The sequence below is a fragment of the Neopelma chrysocephalum genome, unplaced genomic scaffold, assembly GCF_003984885.1.
Source record: "Neopelma chrysocephalum unplaced genomic scaffold, ASM398488v2 Primary Assembly neopelma1_77, whole genome shotgun sequence".
In the NCBI taxonomy this organism is placed as follows: Eukaryota; Metazoa; Chordata; class Aves; order Passeriformes; family Pipridae; genus Neopelma; species Neopelma chrysocephalum.
In genome coordinates, this window is record NW_020897738.1 from 3066321 (window position 1) to 3086774 (window position 20454).

Here is a 20454-nt window from a genome sequence, read left to right on the forward strand (position 1 = left end):
AAACAATCAGCAACAATTAAGTAGATTTTATTTCATGAAAGTATTTTATATCTAAACAAGTGATATACAATAACCAATGTTTAAAATGCTTGAGGTAAATGCCTCCTAACACCGTTAGTATAAATAAGGGATTAAAAAAAAAATTTAAGTGCACTCTTAATGTTTAGATCCACGTGTTTGTGTCTGGTTACTGCCTGGGCACACAGTGACAAAGGTACCCGAGGTGTAACTTTCATGACCATTTCCACAGGTGAAAAATGAGAGAAACATACTCGATATCATGGCTTAAAGTGCAGCAAACAGTCAGAAAAGCAGCTGTAATAACAGTGCCACTAGCTCAGGGCCTACCAGTTTGAGAAAGTTAAAAATAAGGTTGTCCCACTAGCTTTGAAGTCTGTATCTCCTAAACAAAAATAACCACCAAAAATCCATACTTTTCTGGCACTTTGTAAAAGATTAACAAAACAACGGGAAATTCAGCTACTTATCCAGGACAGCAAGTGATTTTTACAAAGTAAACTTGGAAAATTGATGTTCTGGGCTTCATTCAGAACTGTGTAACTTTTACATACACAATTGATGGACAGAAGTACAATTTTTAAGCCTGACAGCACCCTTTGCTCAAGTGTGAATACTGAGTCAGGTCTTCTTCTTTTACTGAGAGGTTTTAAGAGTTTTTCCCCAAGACAGGACTAGTATTCCAGTAAAGGATGGGAAAATACATTTTGTGCCTATCACCAAGACTTTCTGTTTTGGAATGCTGCTTCCTTAATGCCTTTACTAACAAAATCCTTCCTGTGCTCCATGAATGAGCACCTGTGGGACTGTAGTTACAATCCTCAGCATCAGATTTACATCAGGAATAGAACAGATTTGAAGCACAACGTAATGGCAGAGCTGAGAAAATCCAGTTTGGCCTCTGTATGCCAGAAGGACTTGTGAAAACAGCAAGTGCAAAGCTGTTTGCTGCTTGTGAACAGAGACTGCTGCTGAAAAGAACAGCCCAGCAGGTTTTTCTTTATAGTTGTTTGTGACAATACAAAGGCACCACGGGTGACCTTGTCAACACGTTGCACTGCGGTGCTGCTGACAGGAGAGATCAACTCCATCTGCTTCAGAGGCTCCTGCAGCAGCAACCACACTCTGCACCCAAACTCCACAGGCACATCCTGCAGTTTGTAAATATGTTGGGATAACCCCAGATGGAGGTTGGTGAGACCAGGTTCAGCCCAGGCTGTCAGGTACAAATCCACTGTCCTGTCACAGTCACTCCTGTCTCAGGTCAAAATCCCAGGTTTCCATTCCACAGTGACAGCTACGACAGGGAGCTCAAGTTTCTTCCCTTAGACTTGAAACCTGTCTCAGTTTGTGTTCAAAAAACAGCTTTTACCTATTAAATCCCAGAGCCACTCCCTAGAAGAACAGTATTCCAAAAAATCCCATTCCTAGACATAGCCACAATTACTGAAGCAGCCCAGGACAACTGCTGCAAACTTTCTTGAACAAACTTCTTATCTAGGAGACCAAATGGAAGTTTTTGCCTTAAGAGGAAATAAAGAATGACACAGTAGCTTTGCTGTCACAGATGTGTCTGAAAGTAAGCAGCCAATATTAATTACAAACAACCTACTTTCATAAATAAATATACATCCAGAAGAGTTGCCTTCCAGATTCCTCTGGAATCAAAAAATGTATAATGAGTTATTAAATATACAACACTTCAGCAAGAAGACTTTTCTAAACAAGGAAGACCAAGGCATAGCTAATTACTTGGGAATCCAACACAGAGAAAGCACCTTTTGCTGCTTGTATCTGAGGATTTATTAAAAATATATTTTCAATATAAAAGTATAAAATAATTACTACTTTGGCTTGGAAAAAAACAGCAGTGGTTCTGATTTTCAAACAAAAAAAAATTATCCAGTGATCATTTCCATCTAGTTCCTCCTTTTTAAAAAAAGATTCCTAAATGAGAAACAGGTAGATCTATCTCTCCAGATAATATCTGCCAGCTCATGAGAACTTTAAAAACAGTTATTGCTCTTATTTTCTTCCATGGAAGAGTCGAGTCTCATTCCTACTCATGTGGCCACACCACATCACAGTAAGACTAGTCCGGGGTGTTTAGCAAGTTATAAAATGTGTAAGTGCCACGGGAAAAAGGCGCTGGAGAAATCAGTAAAGTAATAATTACTTGGCAGCAAAACATACTGGGGAAAGTGGTGGGAAAGCTCTCGCTCCTACCATCTGTCAGGCTTTCCAGGGAGAGCAGCACTAGCACCAAAACCAAGTGCTAATTGCTGCATGTCCCAAGTAATTTGTATCATGCCATGCAATATGGATCGGACAAGCAGTATCTTCTAGTAAATGCCAACATCAAATAAACAGAGAAAAAAAACCCCAACAACTTCTCTACCCATCCCTAGCAAATACCCAAATGTACAATGTTATTTTCCATGTATTTATACAGCCACCATTCAGCATTAATGAGAAAATAAGCGAGACAGTGTTCACAGGAGGAGGGCTGCACGCACAGTGCAATCACACCCCACCATCCCTTCCTTCAGATAGCAAAAACTGCACAAAAGGAACATTTTTATTCCTTCTTTAAAGGGTTAGAACAATATTTATAATCTCTCTTCAAACAGTGATCAGCAGTTCAACCCGTTCATCCACAGGGAGTCAATGTAAGGCAGAAGCAGAACAGTGGGGTTATCTTCCTGAAGCACAGGTTTACGCAAAATTGGTAACGGCTGAGGAGACAGCATCACCTCTGTGATCCAGCTGATCCTGCAGCCGTGCAAATTCAGCCAGTTCATTCAGCTCCTGGAATTGCCTGTCTGTTTTATGGCTCACCAGTGACCGGTAGAAGTGGACTGCAAACACAATGAAAATCAATCCAAAGGGCACCATAATAGATGTGGATGCAATGGCTGCTGCCTGTCCTGACGTGATGGTAGAACTGTTGCCCTGCGGGGTATTATCAGTTTTCTTCTTTAAAGGAAGAAACTTCACCCAGCACAGTAACACCACCTCTGCAAGGAAGAGCAAAGTCCCGATGACAGTAGAAAATGCCCACGCGAGCTCGATGTGCCGGTGCATTCGCTCATGAGGAGACTCCTTGACAGAGTTGAGATTGTGCACATTGCTGACAGCCTCTATGTTTGGAAGAATGCAGGTGCTTATCATGAGTGCAAAAAGGTGAACTGCAACAAGGACAGTAGTGCAGGCACTGAAGGCTATCAAGAGCCCTTGAGGGTAGTCGTGTTCTGCGTCGAGCTGAACTTCCACCATGGCCACCTGAAAAGGAAGGGAGAGAGAGAGGCAGTTATCTACATTACATACTATTTGACTATAGATTATTTTAAGTTTAAACTAAAATAAGTCTGCATTTACATTTCTCTCCATGTCATCTGCACCCTTTTCATCAGGTTCAAATTTAGGTCTGAGCAAAAGGCCACCGTTTTCATACTTACTGTTGTGTTGTAGAGCAAACCTTCAATATGCAGAAAAGCTGTTACAGCACAACCACCTTGCCACCTCCAGCTCATCCCATCAAAACAGATGAACTTTGTGAATAACACACCTGGACTCCTTAAGTGAAACATTTCTTCTTTCATGTGATACTGTTGAGGCAGCTTTTGATCTTTCACTATAGATTATAAATTTTGCTTGGTATTAGGAAATATTTTGTGCCCCATACACATGTAGAATGAACACCACATAAAGTCCTTTAAATATCCTTCATAAAGGCAGCAGACTGCCCATCACAACCTTGGTGGTTCATTTCTCCTTGGATATTTGGCTTTAAGTTCTGAAGAGCAGAAGCCTTTCATGAGAAAAGATCACCTTTCTGTGGGGCTCTCAGCTATATTCTTTCACTCAAGTATTTAAGCAGACTGTAGAACACAAATTGAAAACATGACGGTCTCCACAATGCCCATGGCAGCCAAACAGGCCTGTGAGAGGCTGAAGAAAGACAATGTCTCCAAGAAAAGATAATACAGTGGTCCCAGGCATCACAAGCTCCTCACTCTGGAAACCATGTTACTGCTCATCCAAAGATGAGGCTGCTCATGAAGATCCTCCACTATTGTATGAGCCATCCCCTTTTATAGCCTTAGATCTCCAAGTATCCTGTGCTTCAGGAGCAAAAATCAGCAATAAATAACATCACTAGGAAACTCATAAACCCAGCTCAGAATAAGGAAAATGAACTAGAATGCCTTTTTAAAGGTTTTAAAACTGTCAGGTGGTTTTATGCATGTGCAATTGACGAGCAACATTAATCCCAGCAGCTCTCCTGAATAATCTTTCCTGATAAATTTGACTTTCAGACAAAGCACTGTTCCAAAGAGGGAACAATGCACCAAGGTCTCTATGTTCAGTGTACTTTCTCAAAGGAATTCATTAAGCAGACAAAATACATTTAAAGTGCAGAGGAAAAAAAACCCAACAGTAATCTGAAATATAAGCACATCAAGCTGATAGGAAGAAAAATTCTTGAAATGTGGGTACATGGATGCAGGGAGGCATGGAAACCAGGACCCAAAGACAGCTGCAAAAGCAGCAAGAACATTCAAACCTCACTACTGTGCAAGAGCTGAGCCAAGCTACACCTAGTCCTGGATCCCACCTTCCTACACATGTTCCAGGACACCAGAACACCTGATCACTAATGCACCAAATCTATTAAGGCAACCAAGGGTTCTGCTCAGACATGTTTCAACAGGCATTCAAGGCCATTTGCCAATTTTTTAATTCCTTTACTGAAAGCTTTTATTCTCATAAGCCTCAACACTCAGTCAACCAGTGAACAGTTTCCAAGTGTTACAAGAAACTCAACAAGAAATCATATTAATGCATATACGATTCTTGCTCAAAGATTTAAAAATACCATTTTTTAGTCGTGGGAAACTTCACATTTGAGAGGATAAACATTTGGTTGTCAGGATTGCTTGTTAAGTCCCAACATACTCGTGGGATGTTGGGCTTCTTGTGTTTTTCACAGAACAATTGCAATCCTTCACCACCAAGGATTCATTTTCATACTTATCAAATATTTTTCTTTTAAGTCTTCTGGTGTGTCTAGACTCGAAACCATCCAGCATGGCAAGGCACTTTAATTCTTCATCCTAGTAGTATGTTAACATAACTATGACACTAAAGAGATTCATTAGATAAAGACTTAATTTTCGTTTAAGAATTGATGTATTTAATTCACCAAACATCGAAGACATTTTATATTTCCATTAATCAATGCCTCCATGTAGTAATGATATCAAGCATCTGATTTTGAACTCCCTGTGTTCATGTCTGGCAGAGTAACCCCAACTTGACCCGTAAGTGAAAAATCAGTTCGTGTTTTCTGTCTCCTCAGATTCTCAAGAAAGCTAATTTGGGAACTCTTTCAATGTAAACAAGCAGAAAAACTGCCAACTCTTTTCAATTGCAAGTTTACTTCCTGGGCCAAGCTTGTGCCAGGCACCTAAAACAAAAAGCTCCATTTTTCATCATGAGGCCCTGTGCCTGTTTTCTAACAGCGATGAGAAGTGGCAGAAGTTCTTCCCGCCTTTGCTCACGCTGCAATTCCAAAATAAACAGCTCCCAACAGCTCCTGTAAGGTAACACCTGCAAGAACAAGGCTCAGGTGAGGTCACCTGACATGATCCCAATCCACACAAAGCCTGAACTCACAGGTACGTGCTGATGTTCCAGGCAGGATATTTTCCTGTCCAGAAGACCTCTCAGGGCAGGGCTGCACAGTTTCCAACACAACATGTTCTGCACCTTTTCCTTCACCACTTCTAAAGCTCCTCTGAACACTTGCTGCATGATTTCCACTGCGCAGCTGCCCCGCTGCAAACACCCTGCCCTGCTGCATAACCACAGTGTAACACGGGTTGGAAGACTCCTCAAGAGGTCATCTGGTCTAATCCCTGCTTCAAAGAAGAGCTAACTTTAACTTCAGATCATCCTACAGATATGACTGGCAGATTTACTACAGCTCTTGACAAAATTAAAGGACTCTCATGACATTAAGACTCAAGACTGAAGCTCTCATAAGCCTAAAAATGGTGGGCATTCAGATGTTTTCAGAAGATAACTGAATTTTGGCACACAAAAAATCCCCAGTCCTGGATTTCAGAGTCATGGCAGCCTGATTACTACCATATTGTAAAAAATTTAACAACATGCCCTCTAGAAGAATCTGCATTTTAATTTTTTTTCAGTTTAATATCCTAACCAAGTTCCTTACGCTTATTTAAAATGCTCCCACGTCTTATTAGACCAGAGGGGCTTAAATAAAGCTCCTGCTTTTAAATTAAAATCATATGCTTACATATATTTTGAAATCAGTAGCCAGTGCTGTAGAGGGAAGTCAAGAATGAAATGGGTGTCACAGCATCAGTGGAAATCAGCACTCCTGGCTGGCTCCCTGTTTTCCAGACAGGACTATTCACCCCAGAGAGAGAGGCTCAGAGCCAGGCTCTCACAGACTGTCTGCACCATTCATGAAGAGTTATAAACAACTCAGAGAGAGAGTTGTTGTGTATGAGCCAGAATAACTCACCGGAAATTAAAAACAGATAAGTCAAAATAATGATCTTATTTCTGGGAAACTAAGCATCATTTATCCTTTAGTCCAGGATCTCGAGTCTGTAATTACTGTATGTTGCTGAACGACAAAACACATTAATATCTGCTGACACCAACAATGGTGTCAAACAAGGATTTCATTTCATTTTGCTAGCAAACACGAGAAGGCAATACCCAGATGACTGGAGCAAATGCATCTTGAGGAGGCAGTACCTCTGCACAGTGTAACTTAAAGTAAATCTATTCAATAAGCACAGGGTGAGATCAGCCAGAGGCTCAGTGTCACCTTTACATCCTCCCAACTCTGACAGAACAGCAAGGCCTCAAGTGCCCCACACTGCCTGCCTTGCTCATCTATAACCCTGAGACAGGAACGTTCAAAGGAGCCACAAAACATTGTTTTCATGGCTGGAATAGAAGGAACTTTTCGTGTGGGGGAAGATTCTTCAGGTGCAGCTCCAACCCGTGAGTGCAACAGCGATGTAAAAGTAAGTGGTGGCAGAAGCCACAAAGCCAGGCCTGTAACGCCTTCCTGCAGGTTACAAAATGCTGCTGTTTCATGTTATTCTACAGCAATTCAGTCAAATACAGATAAAAAACTTCTACAGAGATCATTTTAGTATTTAAAACTGCAGAGTGACCTGTACTGGACAAGGGCTGTGCTGCCTTGAGCACCTGTACAGCTCTGACAGCAGTGGCTCGGTCCTGCCCTGCAGCACCTCAACAGCAACTGTTGTGATGGAAATCAGATTCATAAATATTTATCATCGCAGTCATTCTGCAGAATATGATGGGAGCTGCTTTCAGAAGACCATTCTGGGTATATTTCAAAGGCAAGAGTTGACAGTTCTTTGATGATATTCAATATTTGAAGTGTACACATTCCCATCTAGACAAAGCCCAGCCAGCTTGAAGCAGTCAAAGTATTAAAAAGAAAACTGTACTGTCTGGTAAATAACTTCCTCCAAATCCTATTTATAATGAAGCCAACCACAGTGTGTAATTCAGACCCCTGGTTTTGACTCAGCTATTTCCACAAAGCTGTTAATTGGTGGCAGGAGGTGACACTCAGTTTTCCACTTTGATGACTATTGGGATCTAACAACTTCCCTATGATTCCTGACTCCCATATCATGACATTGTCATACTACTGTGTGATGCATCCCTGGTGACAAAATCACACCAACAAGTCAGATTAATTGTTCAAACAAAAATAACCTTCCAGCAGCTTGTCTCCTCTGGAGCTCTCGATTCTGCTGCTCTAGGTGTGGGTGAGCCAGTGCTTGCAGTGTTGGATACAATCTGCAAAGTATTTCCAGCATTCAAATAAACTGGACTGGAAAATAAAAACAGATAAAGCAAGGCACAAGGGAGAAAAATATCATACATCAATATCTGGGGTATAACACAGAAGTGAAAAATACCTGATGCCCCCACCAGCACATGGAGGGAATCCTCCATTCTTCCATGGACTGCACACACCCTACAGTCTCCTTAACTCTAACAATTTGGGGGATTGATATTACTTGCTGTCTCCATAAACTGGGAAATTGTACTAAATGAGGATGATAAGCCTCATGGATTTTCCCTCAGACATATGGCACTGGATGATAGCATCCATGGAAACCTGCACGGAGGAAATGCTCGGGTTCACTGGTGGGAGCTCTGCTCTCACAGCAGTTGCCAACACCAGATCCTGCAACTGCTTCTTAAGTTCACACACGGTGGCAAATCCTCACGAGCAGCTCTGAAACAAAACTAACTGTAAAACAGGTTTTTAATCTTCTCTGAGGAAACGTGACACTTCAGGGTTTGAAACCTGGCTGAGCACTTCAAACTCCACATCAGTGACCCAGGCAATCTTGTGCCTTTGGCACGGTTCGTTTCCCCACGGCACGCGGAACCAATCCTGAGGGAATAAACTGTGCAAAATGGCTGCAGTTATACACAAAAAGGGAACTGTTTAGTGGGGATAAACTTTGCTCATACTACAGGATGCAAGCACTGTTTAATCAAAGAGCAAGGATCAATAGGGGTGGCTTGGAAACCAGCACATTCCACTCCTGACAATTCCCATCAATTCACTGGGTGGTCCTGGATGTGTCATTTAAGCTCTTTCTCCCTTGTGTGATAGGGAAAATAGAGGAACAGTGAGGCTTCCTTGCTGTTGTAGCTTTGATCCAAGACTAGATTGTACTTCAGCAGCATTTTATTCAAATATCAGGTGCCAAAGAACCCGCTGCAGTCAGGAAACGAGGCATAGGTGTGACAGCAGAACAGCTTTTCAAGGCAGAAAGGCAACTCTAAAAGATAAGGAAAGTTTTTCAAAAGAAATCTAAAAATACTTGAATGTTAAGTCAGCTCTTCTGAAAACAGACTTGGAAGTCTCAGCTAGAGGACTGTCCATCAGAGCAAAACCAAAGAGGCTGCAGGTGGATTTTCAGTGAGATCTTGTAAAAGGAAGAAAAAATTGATGTTTTTAAGGGGGAACTTCAGAAAAATTGAAGTATGAATGTTCACACATAACATTCCTGGACACTGGAGATTTTGTTAATCAGAAATACCTGAAATACCCTAAACAACAAACTGAAAAGCAGCAGTTTTCAACCAAACTAGAATTATTCTAGAGAATCAAGAAGGAAGTAAAAGAAGCCTCACCTCATACATCCATGGACTTCAAGAGTCCACATACCATATATTTAGAGAAAACCCAAAGGAATTTAAGACATTAAGTACAACTTTAAAACAACAGCATTTACATTGAGATGCAACCTCACTTAAATGAAAATTTGTAAAAACCAACAAACAACAGAGGTTTTTTCCGTCTTCTCTCTGACTCGAGCAGCCACCCTGACAAACTGCTCTGACACAGGAGAAGGGATGTACAACAAGGAAAACTCATTAAGCAGGAGCGGCGCGTGAGCTCCCGGCTGGATGCGTTTCCCAAGGAGCACCAACTCAAACACGCCACACGAACACAGCCGCCTGTCACTCAAACCAACAGCAGTTCCATAACCTCCCCGAAGAGCTGTGGTCTGTTTTTAGCCATTGAAGGAGGACAGTGACATTTATTTGACCGTCAGCAGGCTGCTGTGTTTCCCGACAGCATCAATGGAACAATGGCTCTGGAGGGGAGTAAATCCTACGGCTGAAAATACCCAGTATGTGAAAAGCGGGGCAAAAAATTAAGACAAAGCAAGTCAGAGCAGCGCAATTCGGTATTTATAAACTATGAGGCGTTTTTAATACATGCATGAAGGGGCTGAGGGCAGAGTTTGCAGCTTCGTACGTCAGAGGACTGGACTGATGGGGAAGTCTGTAAGTAACCTTATTTCCACCTATATGGAGCTTTCATCTAAGACAATTCGGGCTACCACACTGGGTTACTTCTCATCAAACCCGAAAGCAAAACACAACAAAAGCCATTACTAAACCACGCACTAAACTGCAAAGTAAGCAACACCTCTGGTTTCCGTAACTAAAAAATGAGAAACTTCGCAACTGCAAAGGGTTGATAACGGATGTAACGAGTCGGAGAGAGACTGCCAACTTTAATCAGTTGTTTTTCTTAATTTATCTAAAAGCAGCTCCAGTGCAACTGCTGCACAAGGCGTGCGGTCCGGGAAGCGGAGCGGGAGGGGAAGCATCGCAACCCAGGCAGCGCTGCGGGGCCCCGGGCCCGGCCCTTCGCACCTGACACCGGAGTGAACCGAAATCCCGAAATACACCCCGGTGATCCCGCGCTCACCGCCCTGCCGGGCTGCCCGCGGCACACGCGGCTTCTGCGGCCCCGAGCATCCTCCGCGGGGAAGATCCGCTACGATCCAACAAACCCTGCACTGTCCGGCGAGGTAAAAGCGGAGATGCAGCTCCTAATTCATCGCGCGAAGTTCTGCAGAGCAAACGAACCCCCGGGCACCCCGCCCGGACCCGCTGCTCCCGGGGCGCCCCGCGCCTCCGCCGCTGCCCGGGAGCGCTGCCAGGCGCCCACCCCGGTCCCCAGGGAGCACCCACCGCAGTGGGGGCAGCGCCCGGCCACGGCCCGTCCCTGCCCCGCTGCAGCCACAGCCGCGGGGAGGCGACGAGCACCGGCCGGCACCAGGAGAAGCGGCGGCAGTGCTCCCCGCCCCGGCCCCGAGCCGCCCCCTCGCCCGCCGGGCCAGGCCGGGCGCTCACCATGGCGAAGCCGGAGAGCAGCGCGGAGGTGCGGCTGGAGGCTTTCAGCTTGGCGCGGCTCAAGTAGAGCTTCCGCCAGGACAGCGCCTGCATCGAGTGCTCGTTCAGGCTCATGGGCTCGGGGCGGCGGGCGGAGGGGCGCGGCGGAGCGGAGCGGGGCGGCAGGCGCGACTCGTCGGTGCGGAGCGGGCCGGGCCGCGCTAACACCCCATGGCGGCGCCGCGGCTCTGCCGGGCCGGGGCCGCGCCCGCCGCGCGCCCCGCGAGGCTGCGCACCCCGCCCGCGGCCCCGCCCCCGGCACACCATTGGGTGGTGCGCCTGGCCTCGCCCTTCGGGCCCGCCCCGCCGCCATCTCATTGGCCCGCGCGGAGGGGCGCGGCCCCGCCCCGCGCCGCCGCTTCCCGGCAGCCTCGAGGGACACACTGAGGGCGGGCGGCGCGCGCCGGGGGCGCTGTGCGCTGCGGCCACCAGGGGGCGCCACGGGGAGGGGGCACCGCCCCTGCCCCTGAGGGACCCCTGGCCCCGGAGCCCCCGGCCCTGCCCCTGCCCCTGAGGAAGCCGCGGCCCCTCAGCCGGTCTGTACGGTCGAACCCCCGCGCCAAGCCCCGGCTGGAGCCCCGGGCGCGTTCTCCCGGTGAGCAGCTCGGTTGAAGCTGGAGTTGAATCTGAGTAGTAGCGTTGAATCTGTAGCTCCCGGGGGGTTCGTGCCCCCCAGCCCCGTGCCGGGCCCCTGTGCTCGGGGCGGACAGGATGGGGTGTCCTCCCCTCAGAACAACCATAAAGCCGCGTCTCAACCCCTTCCTGCTGAAGACTCCCCTCCTGAAAAGCTGAAACAACCTACGTATGTCCTGGGGTGGAGGTCCACCCTCACTTCCAGTTAACACTGATCCACCTAATCCTTTGTCACGTAGTTCAGATCTTCAGGTTTTGTAGGCCCAGAGCTCCTGATAAACCCGTTTTTATCAGCAAGTGGTTGATAAGGTTGATTAAGCAGAACATTTCAACAGATAACACGTGCCAGTGTTGAAAGATGTTTTATTACCACGTTCACATAAACCCTTCAAACCCCAATTTATTTTTTCTGTGTTTTACAGAGGGAAAAATGAGGTGTAGAGCAGAACTCCCCAGCTAACACATGGCACAGTTATGAAAATTATTCCTGAAAAGGTGAGGCCATACAGTGCTTGAGCCACATCAAATTTGTGGGTCAGGAGTCAGAAACAAACCTGTTGCTATCGATTTCCAGTAAGAAAAATACAATTCGAACAATAGAAATAATACTGGACTATTTACAGGCACGTGGATGGGCACACACGAGCTGAATCCATGCTAGTTCCATTAGCAACCAAAAGCACTGGTTATTTTGTATTGCCTTGACATTTAAAACCGTGCAGATTGTCGTTAACATTTTTGCTCTGTTCCTGTCTTCACACCTTCCTGATTTGCAAGGTCGTTCATTTACTAAAGCACAGCAAACCACAATCTGTACCAACAAGGTCACTGGGTGCTTTTCACTTACAAGGCATTCTTTTTAAAAAGATGTAGTTGAAGCATCCAAGAAGATCAGTCTTAACGATTTGAAGTCTTCAGAGGCATTCTGAAACTACCATTTACTACCACCGAGATTTGATCTCGTTCCCTTCTCAGGAAATAAACACAGTCGTCTTCTTGTTATAAACAACTTTGGGTGAGATTTTTATCTACAGAGGCTTTAAAACACCTCTGTAGAAGAACGAGCCGTTGCTCTTGTATCACTGACTCCATGGAGTGTTGGCCCCTTCCTTCTCCTTTATGGGTGGCACTACTGCTGCGTAGGGGTGGATTTGACACCATTAGTTTTGTGGTTGGACTCTTGATCTTAAAGGTTTTTTCCAACCAGAATGATTCTAGGATTATAAAATACTACTGTTTCTTTGGTGTGCTTTAATTCTTAAAAAACAAACAAACAAACAAACCAACAAACCCCCCAGAAGACCTCATCCCGCAATCAGCATTTTCTGTGTCCCTCACTGGTGCCTGAGGCTGTCTGAGCACCACATGGCAAAGCAATGAGTAACAAACCGATTGTGATTTCTTTACGACTTTTTCTTGGGAGACATGATAACTATCAAAAACCAGTAACATAAAACTCCACATCTCAAACAAACTTTTAAGTCTCTGTCCTTTAGTTCCCACGGAATCATGAATTTAAAAATATTTTACATTGCTGCTCATAAGCCATGGCATGTTTATGTACATGTACATAAACAACATGGATATTTCACTATTTCTTCTTGTTTCTGCACAAAATTATGGTTGAAGTGTTACATCATGGGCCAGTACTATTGCACTAATAACACCTGGGTCTTGACCTGTTCCCTAAAAACAGATTTCTCTAAAGAAAAAAAAACTGAACACCTGCAAAGAGACATAAATCTGAGGACTTCAAGTGTCTTTCGAAATAATTGTATTAAAATAGGCTTTTTGAACCCACTGTTCCACTATTTTTCTGTCCATCACTCTTATTCCTGTTTAGCGGGAAGGGTTTTGAAAGATACGACAGCATTGCACACTGATCTACTGCTGGGTTCATATTTCATTCAAAGAAACAGTATGGAAAAGGACCTACAGAATCAGCAAAGAAATCTCACCTCATCTCCTTTTTCAAACCAAACCCATGTGTCATTTTAAGCTTCAAGCCCCAGTGCTGTAGCTTTTAAATGACCATTTCCTTTCCTATATGAAATTCAAAAATCGGTTTGTTAAACTGGAAAACACAAATTAAGGGTCAAACCTTCTTCTGCAACTAAAACACAAGGACTGTAGCAGTGCACCCTTTCCCCCCTTTCTGTTCCATTTTACACTCCATTCTGAGGTACAAACTAAACAGGATATATGATTTTATTCCCAACTCTATTACTCATTATTACACACCTCTACACTGCCACTCTAGAGTTAGCTGAAACTAAGAGTCAGCCATGCTTAATTAACTCTTAGAAATGTGTCAGTGAGTCCTTCTGAAGCCACGCTGGGGCTCAGAGCCGGGCTTTGCTGTCACCTGTGACCCGTGCAATTGCAGAAGGCCACCAAAAGGGTGTAGTCCTGCCCTCTCCCTTCATCTCACCCCTCTCCAGCCTGTGGTTCGCACTCAAATGGCTACTGAGCTTCAGTGAATTGACCTAATGAAAGAAACATATATATTTTTTTTCTTAATGGCTGAGTTTTCTGCTGGATCAGGTCACTGAACTGACTTGCCTCGTGGCTCCACGAAGGAAAGCAGGAGAAGTGAGGGATGGACATGCAAGAGAAAGGGAACGGGCCCTTTCAGCAGCAGGCTGTTATTACCCCTAATTAGAGGTAATGTCAACCCATTCTCTGGATCATTTATGCATGAACACAATCGGAGCAGGTGGCAGAAGTCCAAGTTTCTTTCCAGAGAGCCCTGAGAAATCTGTAGACTGTCACAAGGATACTCATAGTTCTTTGCTTTGCCTGCTAAAAATGTACTTCTGTATTTTCTGTAGGAGGCTGAATAGGTTCGCTGAGTACCCTGTGATTAATGTGATCCGGTGCTGAGCACGCCGCGGTGCTGCCCTCGGCAGAGCAGCTTTTCTAAAACCTATCTCCAGCTTCACATGCAAATCAGCACTTCCATTTGTTCCTGTTACTGTACCCAAACCGAATCAGGGCACCCCAAAGTGGAAATCATGGTAGTTCTGCATTAAAAACGACACATTCGAAGTTGCAAAAGGCAAATAAAGGGTTGTCAGCAATCCCAAGGAGGTTAAGGCAAACATCTCTTCAAATCTCATCTGAAGCAGAGCTTAAAGTTTAGTTAATGGAATTTCTGCAGGGGAAAGATTTGGATGTGTCATATCTAGAAAAAAAATTGTATTTTAACTTCCTTCAGAAACTAATGAAATAGTTAAATATCTCATCTTCTATCTTAACCTAAAGTAAGGTATAGAATGGTAGGTCTTACAGGATAAAAAATATTTTAAAAAATGTTTTAAGATTAGTTCAGTCCATTCTATCCAATGGGAAGTAACCATGTTTTAGAGGTCAGTAGGGTGAAATGAACCCATTTCTTCATTCAGCCTTCCCAGGCACAGCACTTCAGTTCTGGTTTTAACAAGAGCTCTGCAGTACAAGGTTAATTAAATGACAGCTCCTAGTTTCACAATAACAAGGTCAGGATCCAGGCCATAGCATGATTAGATCTTAAATAATTTATGTTACATTAATATCCAGCAAAAAAAGTTTTAGTGCCTTTTTCAGAGTTCAGCCCAGCCCCTTTCCCAACAACCACTGCTCCCTTTCCACAGGATGGATACTGTGGTCTTGATACTGTATCAGTGTTGATATGAGTGGTTTTCCCATATTTTTGACTGAGAAGAAGGCCAGGTTTGTATCAGCCCTGGGCTGTCCCATTCCAAGCGCTGCCTGATGGGGCCCAGATCTGGGCACTGTTGGAAAACTCTGGCATGATCTGCTCAGTGGGGAGACCAGCCCCCAACCCTCAGCAGCCAGCAATTTAATCTGGGTCCTGCAGCACAGGGGTTTTAATATTGCTTCTAAATGCTTTTATCCTATCTAATGCAGCTGTGGATATGGATATTCTCATCATCCACAGCCTACCTCCCCCCCTTTTTTCCCTAGTTCTTTTGAGACTTTTTTTTTTTAATTAATACAGAGATTATTTCCATGGTATAATGAACTGTAGTTGACTAGGAATCATTTCTGTCTTAAAACAAGGTTAAACAAGTGTTTTCTATTTTTGGAGATCTATAGATAGAAACTGTGGTATTTCTGAAACATTTACTTCCACACTTCCATAATGTGCTCTGGTGTTTCCAGGTGTATGTGATGGATACAGCCCTTGATGGGTTTGCTTGATACACCAAGAGTCTAAGATTGTTCATGACCGAAAAAGAATATTTAGAAAAATGAGTTGATTTTCTTTTATGTCTCTGTTCTGTCTCTTTTGGTGGACTTTAGTGGAATGGATGGATGATGTGTTTTTTGCTGATGATTCTCTAGAAACATCCATTTATCTTGTACTCTGGCCTCAATCCTACAGATGTACACGTGTATTTAATTTTAAGTTTGAGTAATCTTGGCTGAAAGGTCGAGATATGTATATATCTCCTCAGGATTACGGATTAATAATGCACTTGCTCCAACAGACATCTGGAATCCACACTTCAATATATAGCCTATAAAACACTTCCATACGATAATAAAGTTCAATCATCTGCAAATAGGGAGATGTTAGAGAAAGATTACATGATTTTTCAAGATTCTGCAAACAGTTCTTGGCAGAAGCAGGAGGAGAAGCTCATTCCCTTAAATCCTGTTAGAATTCTGTGCTCTCCTGCCTTTATCCACATGTCATGGATCATTAAAATAGGGATCTTTGCAAAGAGATGAATGGCAAGGCCTGCAAAGTTGAATTTTAATGTGCTTTACATTTTGCATCATACTCAATGTATTTCATACAGTACCCAGGGCGTTTAACTGATTGCAAAAAGCAAACCAGAGGAGCACTGCCAAAAGCCATCAGCCCTGGCCCTGGGCTTGGGTACCCTTTGATGTTCCCTTTCTTGGGGGGTGTGGAGGGGAGGTAAAGGATGTCACTTCAGAGAGGAGCCATGCTGTGGAACCTGGAGGCTGTTCAAAACCTGCACTCTGACCCTGCTATTGCAATCAGATGGTCCCAATATTTGCTCAGCATCAAGTTAGAGTAGCTGCGAGTGGGTGTTGTAGAAATGAGACCCACCGATACTTTTAGGAATTGCAGCATCTCCATCCTGCAGACTTTTTGTATCAGCAGCTACTTCTGAGCGTTTATACCTAGTTTTTCAGGGGATTTCTAACTACCTGTTCTACATGCTTATTACAAAGGCAATTTTACTTTATTTAAGATATATTTAACACCATCTATAATCCATTATAGGTTTTATGGCCGGTTCTCACCAGACACGTGGGTGCAGTGCTGGGAGCGGTGCCGGGGCGCGTTACCGCCGAGCCGCACGTGCGGCAGAGACACAGAGCGAAGCCACCACCACAATAACCCCAGGTCTGCGTATTATAATATTATTTTCAAGTGTTTGCCACATTCACTCGCCACTCTTTACCCGGTTTTACGCTGTTGGGGCCGGACACCGGCGCGGAGCCCAAATTCTCCCCGGTTAAGCGGAACCGCTCAACTCTTGGGGCACGTCCCGGGCGCTGCGGTACCGACCCTGGGACCATCCGCGCCTTTGTGGGGCCCCGTCCCCGTCCCCCCGCGGCCGCTCAGCGCCTGCGTGCCGAGCACTCGTGACCGAGCCCCGCACGGCGGGGCCGGCGGCCAGACCAGGGCTGGTACCGCCCCGGTACCCCGGGCATTCCCCCCATATCCCAGCCAGCCTAGCGCCGGTACCGCCCCGGTACCCCGGGCATTCCCTCCATTCCGGCCAGCCCAGCGTCGGTACAGCCCCGGTACCCCGGGCATTCCCCCCATCCCGGCCAGCCCAGCGCCGGTCCCGCCCCGGTCCCCCGCCAGCCCTGAGTCGGTACCGCCCCGGTACCTCGGCCAGCCCCCCATCCCGGCCAGCCCCCCGCCGGTCCTGTGCGGTGCCCCCGGCCATCAAACCCCGCAGCGCCGGTACCGAGCCGTGTCCCCGGTCCGCCCCCCCGTCACCCCCCCCGGCCCCGCCGCTGTTTACGTTCCGGGCACTGCGACGCCTGCGCCCCCGCTCCGCACGCAGCGCCTGAACATGGTTCCTTAGGACTTTGCAAAAGGCATCGCCGCCGCCCCCCTCCCCTTCCCTCCCCCTCCCCCCCCCCCGAAAAAAAAAAAAAGTGCTGGTGCAAAATTGCAAAACTTTAGCGAGCCCTGGATGGCTTTTGTTTTGCCTCCTCCCCATTTGGGCCAAAAATGCAGGACAGGAACTGTTGACAAATAAGTGATGAAACTCTCAAAAAAAATGGAGGCAAAGAAAGACTCTGGAAGAAGATTGGTGTGTAGCTGGCTTCGGTCTCTTTCCTATTCGTGCCTTTTAATTGATTTTGCTTAATTGTTTGCAAAGGGAGCAATGCATGCGGGACGTAGGCAGCGGAGCGACTTAGTTTGCAAGCGCGCGGCTGAGGCAGCGGGGAAGGGGCGGAATGGAACCGAGGGAAGGGCAGGGTGGGACGATCACGGATTATTATTTTTTTTTTCCGGTGGGTGCGGGTTTGTGCTGATCCACCGCGCGTGTCCGCGGGGCTGTGCGGGGCGGGAGAGCTGCCGGGAGAGGGGGCAGAACCGCCGGCGGCAGCCGGTGCACCGGGGTCCCCCCGCTCCAGCGGGGACCTACCTTGTGCGCGGCCGGTCCCCGCCGCCTCCAGCCGCGGCTCCGCGCCCGCCGCAGCTTCCCCGGGGCAGCGGCACCGGCCTCGGCCGGGCCTACCCCGCCATCCCCCGCATTGCACTCGCTGCAGTCCCTCGCCCGCGGACCCCCGCGCTCCCGGCGCTGTCGGGCGTGCGGGGCGGCGGGGGGGGGGGGAGCGGGCGGGGGCTGCGCATCCATCGCGGCGTTACATAAAGCGATCTGGTTTTTAAATCGCCGCTTCCGGTGTGACTATGGAAACACTCGGATTATGTAAATACCGAAACCTGGATGCTGGGCATCATCAGATACGATGATTCGCCCCCCTTCCCTTCCCTGGGGAATTAGCTTGTGCTCACGTGCAAAAATAATAATCATAATAAAAATGATCCGGTTGCTAACGAGCCTTGGCCGCCGTTCACAGTTTTTTACGGGATTGCAAAACGCATCGGTGCTATAGCTTGTGAATTGTCGGCGAGTTACGTGTCCCCCGCTCGCCTTTCAGCGCCAGCCCCTGCTCAGCAGCCCAAGTTTGAGTTTTCCTGCAGCCAAGCACCTGTTATTCCTGCCGAGTTCCGTGTCACGAGATGGAAAAGGTTGTGCATGCAGCTGTGTTGGAGCTTGTTTGGGTTCAGGTTTTGTTCAGTTTGTGTCTTGCCATCTTAATTATTTCCCCCGGAATGTGTTTATCAAACCGTTTTGCACGATCCGTGCGCTTTCCTCGCTTTTTTTCTTTTCCGGACAATGTGTTTTATTTGGGGTTTTTGTATGTGTTTTCTAGCGCTGCATCGGCCGGAGGCGATACGATGAGAACGAGGACCTCTCGGACGTGGAGGAAATTGTGAGCATCAGGAGTTTCAATTTGGAAGAGAAATTAAAGAGTAAAATGTACCACGGGGATTTCGTGCACGCCATGGACGGCAAAGGTAACTCAGCCGGGCCGGGGCCGCCCGGCCGCGCTCGCCGCCGCCTCCACGTGCAGCTCCGCGCCGGCTTCGGATTTCGCGCCCGTGCCCCTGCCCGGGGATCCGGTGACGCCGCCGGCCCGAGGGGAAGCACGGGGAAGCTGCTCTGCGGGGCCCTGCAGCCCGCACCGCCCCGGGGGGGCTGCCCCGGCCCGTCCCCCCCGCACCCGGAGGGAGGCTTTAGCCCCGCCGCGGTGCCGGGATGAGCGCGGTGATCCATGGCAGCTCCCCCCGCCCTGCCCCGCCACCGTGACCCCAGCGCACCACCGGGATGTTCAGGAATTAGGTCCTGGCACGGGAGAGGCCGAAACCCCAGCCCCCACTTAGCCGGAGGTGATTCCTGCTCCCCCCCGCCCCCTCTTGAATCCAGGACCCCTTTTGCGAAAGGGTGCGACTGATGAGCCTGTTGGCCAGGCTCGGAGACTTTAAAGTCAATAACTTCTTTGTGAGCCTATCATATATTAAATTACAGCGCTGCCCTCCCCAAAGTGACTTGCTTTGCTGAGGTGACTTGAATTCCGGAGCGGTAAGCAGAGCCAGACAGCCCAGCTCTGCCGCACGGCTCCCTGGCAGGAAGGCGAACGGGAGAGGTTTGCCCGGGAATCAAACAGGCCCGGGGGGTTGCAGGTCACCTTTATTTACCGCTGCACTGTTGACACGGATCCCCATCCCAGATGGCTATCACTGAAACTCGGCCGGACTGAGGACGCCTGTCTGAGTTGGCTTTCTGAGGAAAGAGAAGTTTTGGCTGTAATCCTCCTGAAATTGCTCTGAGTGCGGAGCCACTAATTGAGTTTAGAAAATTTCCTTTTCTCCCCTAGGCTTAGTTTTCCATGAGCATTTTAAGCTCCTTTTAGAAAAGTTGATGCGGTGAAGAAATTAAATACCTATCTTACTTAGGAAGGTATTTGTTTAGGAGATAAGCTCAACCCTGACCTGCCTCTTCCTCCAAACAAAACACAAACACCTATTTTTTAGCTGGTAAATGTTAATTAATTTTCCAGAAAATGATTGCATTCTCGCCTCAGCTTCCAAACAGTCCAGTGGTTGCCATTGCTCCATGCTAAGGATAATACAATCCACAGCTTCCCTGGCTCGGCAGCTCCAAAATCTTTGAGCAGCTTTCTCCTTTCTAGGGAACTTGAAAATAAATGAGTGTCTTTTGTTATTTTGTTGTGGTCTGTGTCGGCTTTGTTCAACCCCACAAGGGATTTAAATGCTTTGTTGGAGCATTACGAAGAAAAGATCTGCCTTCCTATTTGCTCTGGTTTTATTTTTGCTATTGGTTTAATTTTTTTTCTTCATAAATCCAAGAGCTGAATTGAATCTGGGCAAAACAATGACAGGGATTGGTAAGAACAAAAAAGTCAGTTTGTATG

General features: G+C 46.8%; 2 protein-coding genes across 8 annotated transcripts in view; one reads left to right on the plus strand and one right to left on the minus strand.

Moving 5' to 3' along the window:
• Positions 1–11: 11 nt before the first annotated feature.
• On the minus strand, positions 12–11041 carry ORAI1 (ORAI calcium release-activated calcium modulator 1). 2 transcript variants are annotated; one of them, XM_027689445.1, is made up of 4 exons: positions 10777–10953; positions 8340–8347; positions 7839–7936; positions 12–3305 (listed from the first exon to the last, which is right to left on the minus strand). In XM_027689445.1, exons 1-4 carry the CDS (start codon positions 10888–10890, stop codon positions 2734–2736), a joined length of 792 nt encoding a protein of 263 aa, XP_027545246.1. In that variant the 5' UTR covers positions 10891–10953; the 3' UTR covers positions 12–2733. The 2 variants fall into 2 exon arrangements, with proteins under 2 accessions (XP_027545246.1, XP_027545245.1); XM_027689444.1 differs by lacking the exons at positions 7839–7936; positions 8340–8347 and having other exon boundaries at positions 12–3300; positions 10777–11041.
• A 274-nt stretch (positions 11042–11315) lies between these two features.
• The window catches only part of KDM2B (lysine demethylase 2B), a 117343-nt gene continuing 108204 nt past the window's right edge, over positions 11316–20454 (plus strand). For 4 of the 6 annotated variants that reach the window (XM_027689267.1, XM_027689271.1, XM_027689268.1 and 1 more), the window contains exons 1-2: positions 17502–17759; positions 18892–19036. In XM_027689267.1, coding sequence (XP_027545068.1) covers positions 17709–17759; positions 18892–19036 — 196 coding nt within the window. In that variant the 5' untranslated portion in view covers positions 17502–17708. Of the gene's footprint in view, positions 11411–11870; positions 11944–16711; positions 16835–17501; positions 17760–18526; positions 18707–18891; positions 19037–20454 lie in introns of those variants that run through there. The other 2 variants (XM_027689272.1, XM_027689270.1) reach the window with 2 other exon arrangements.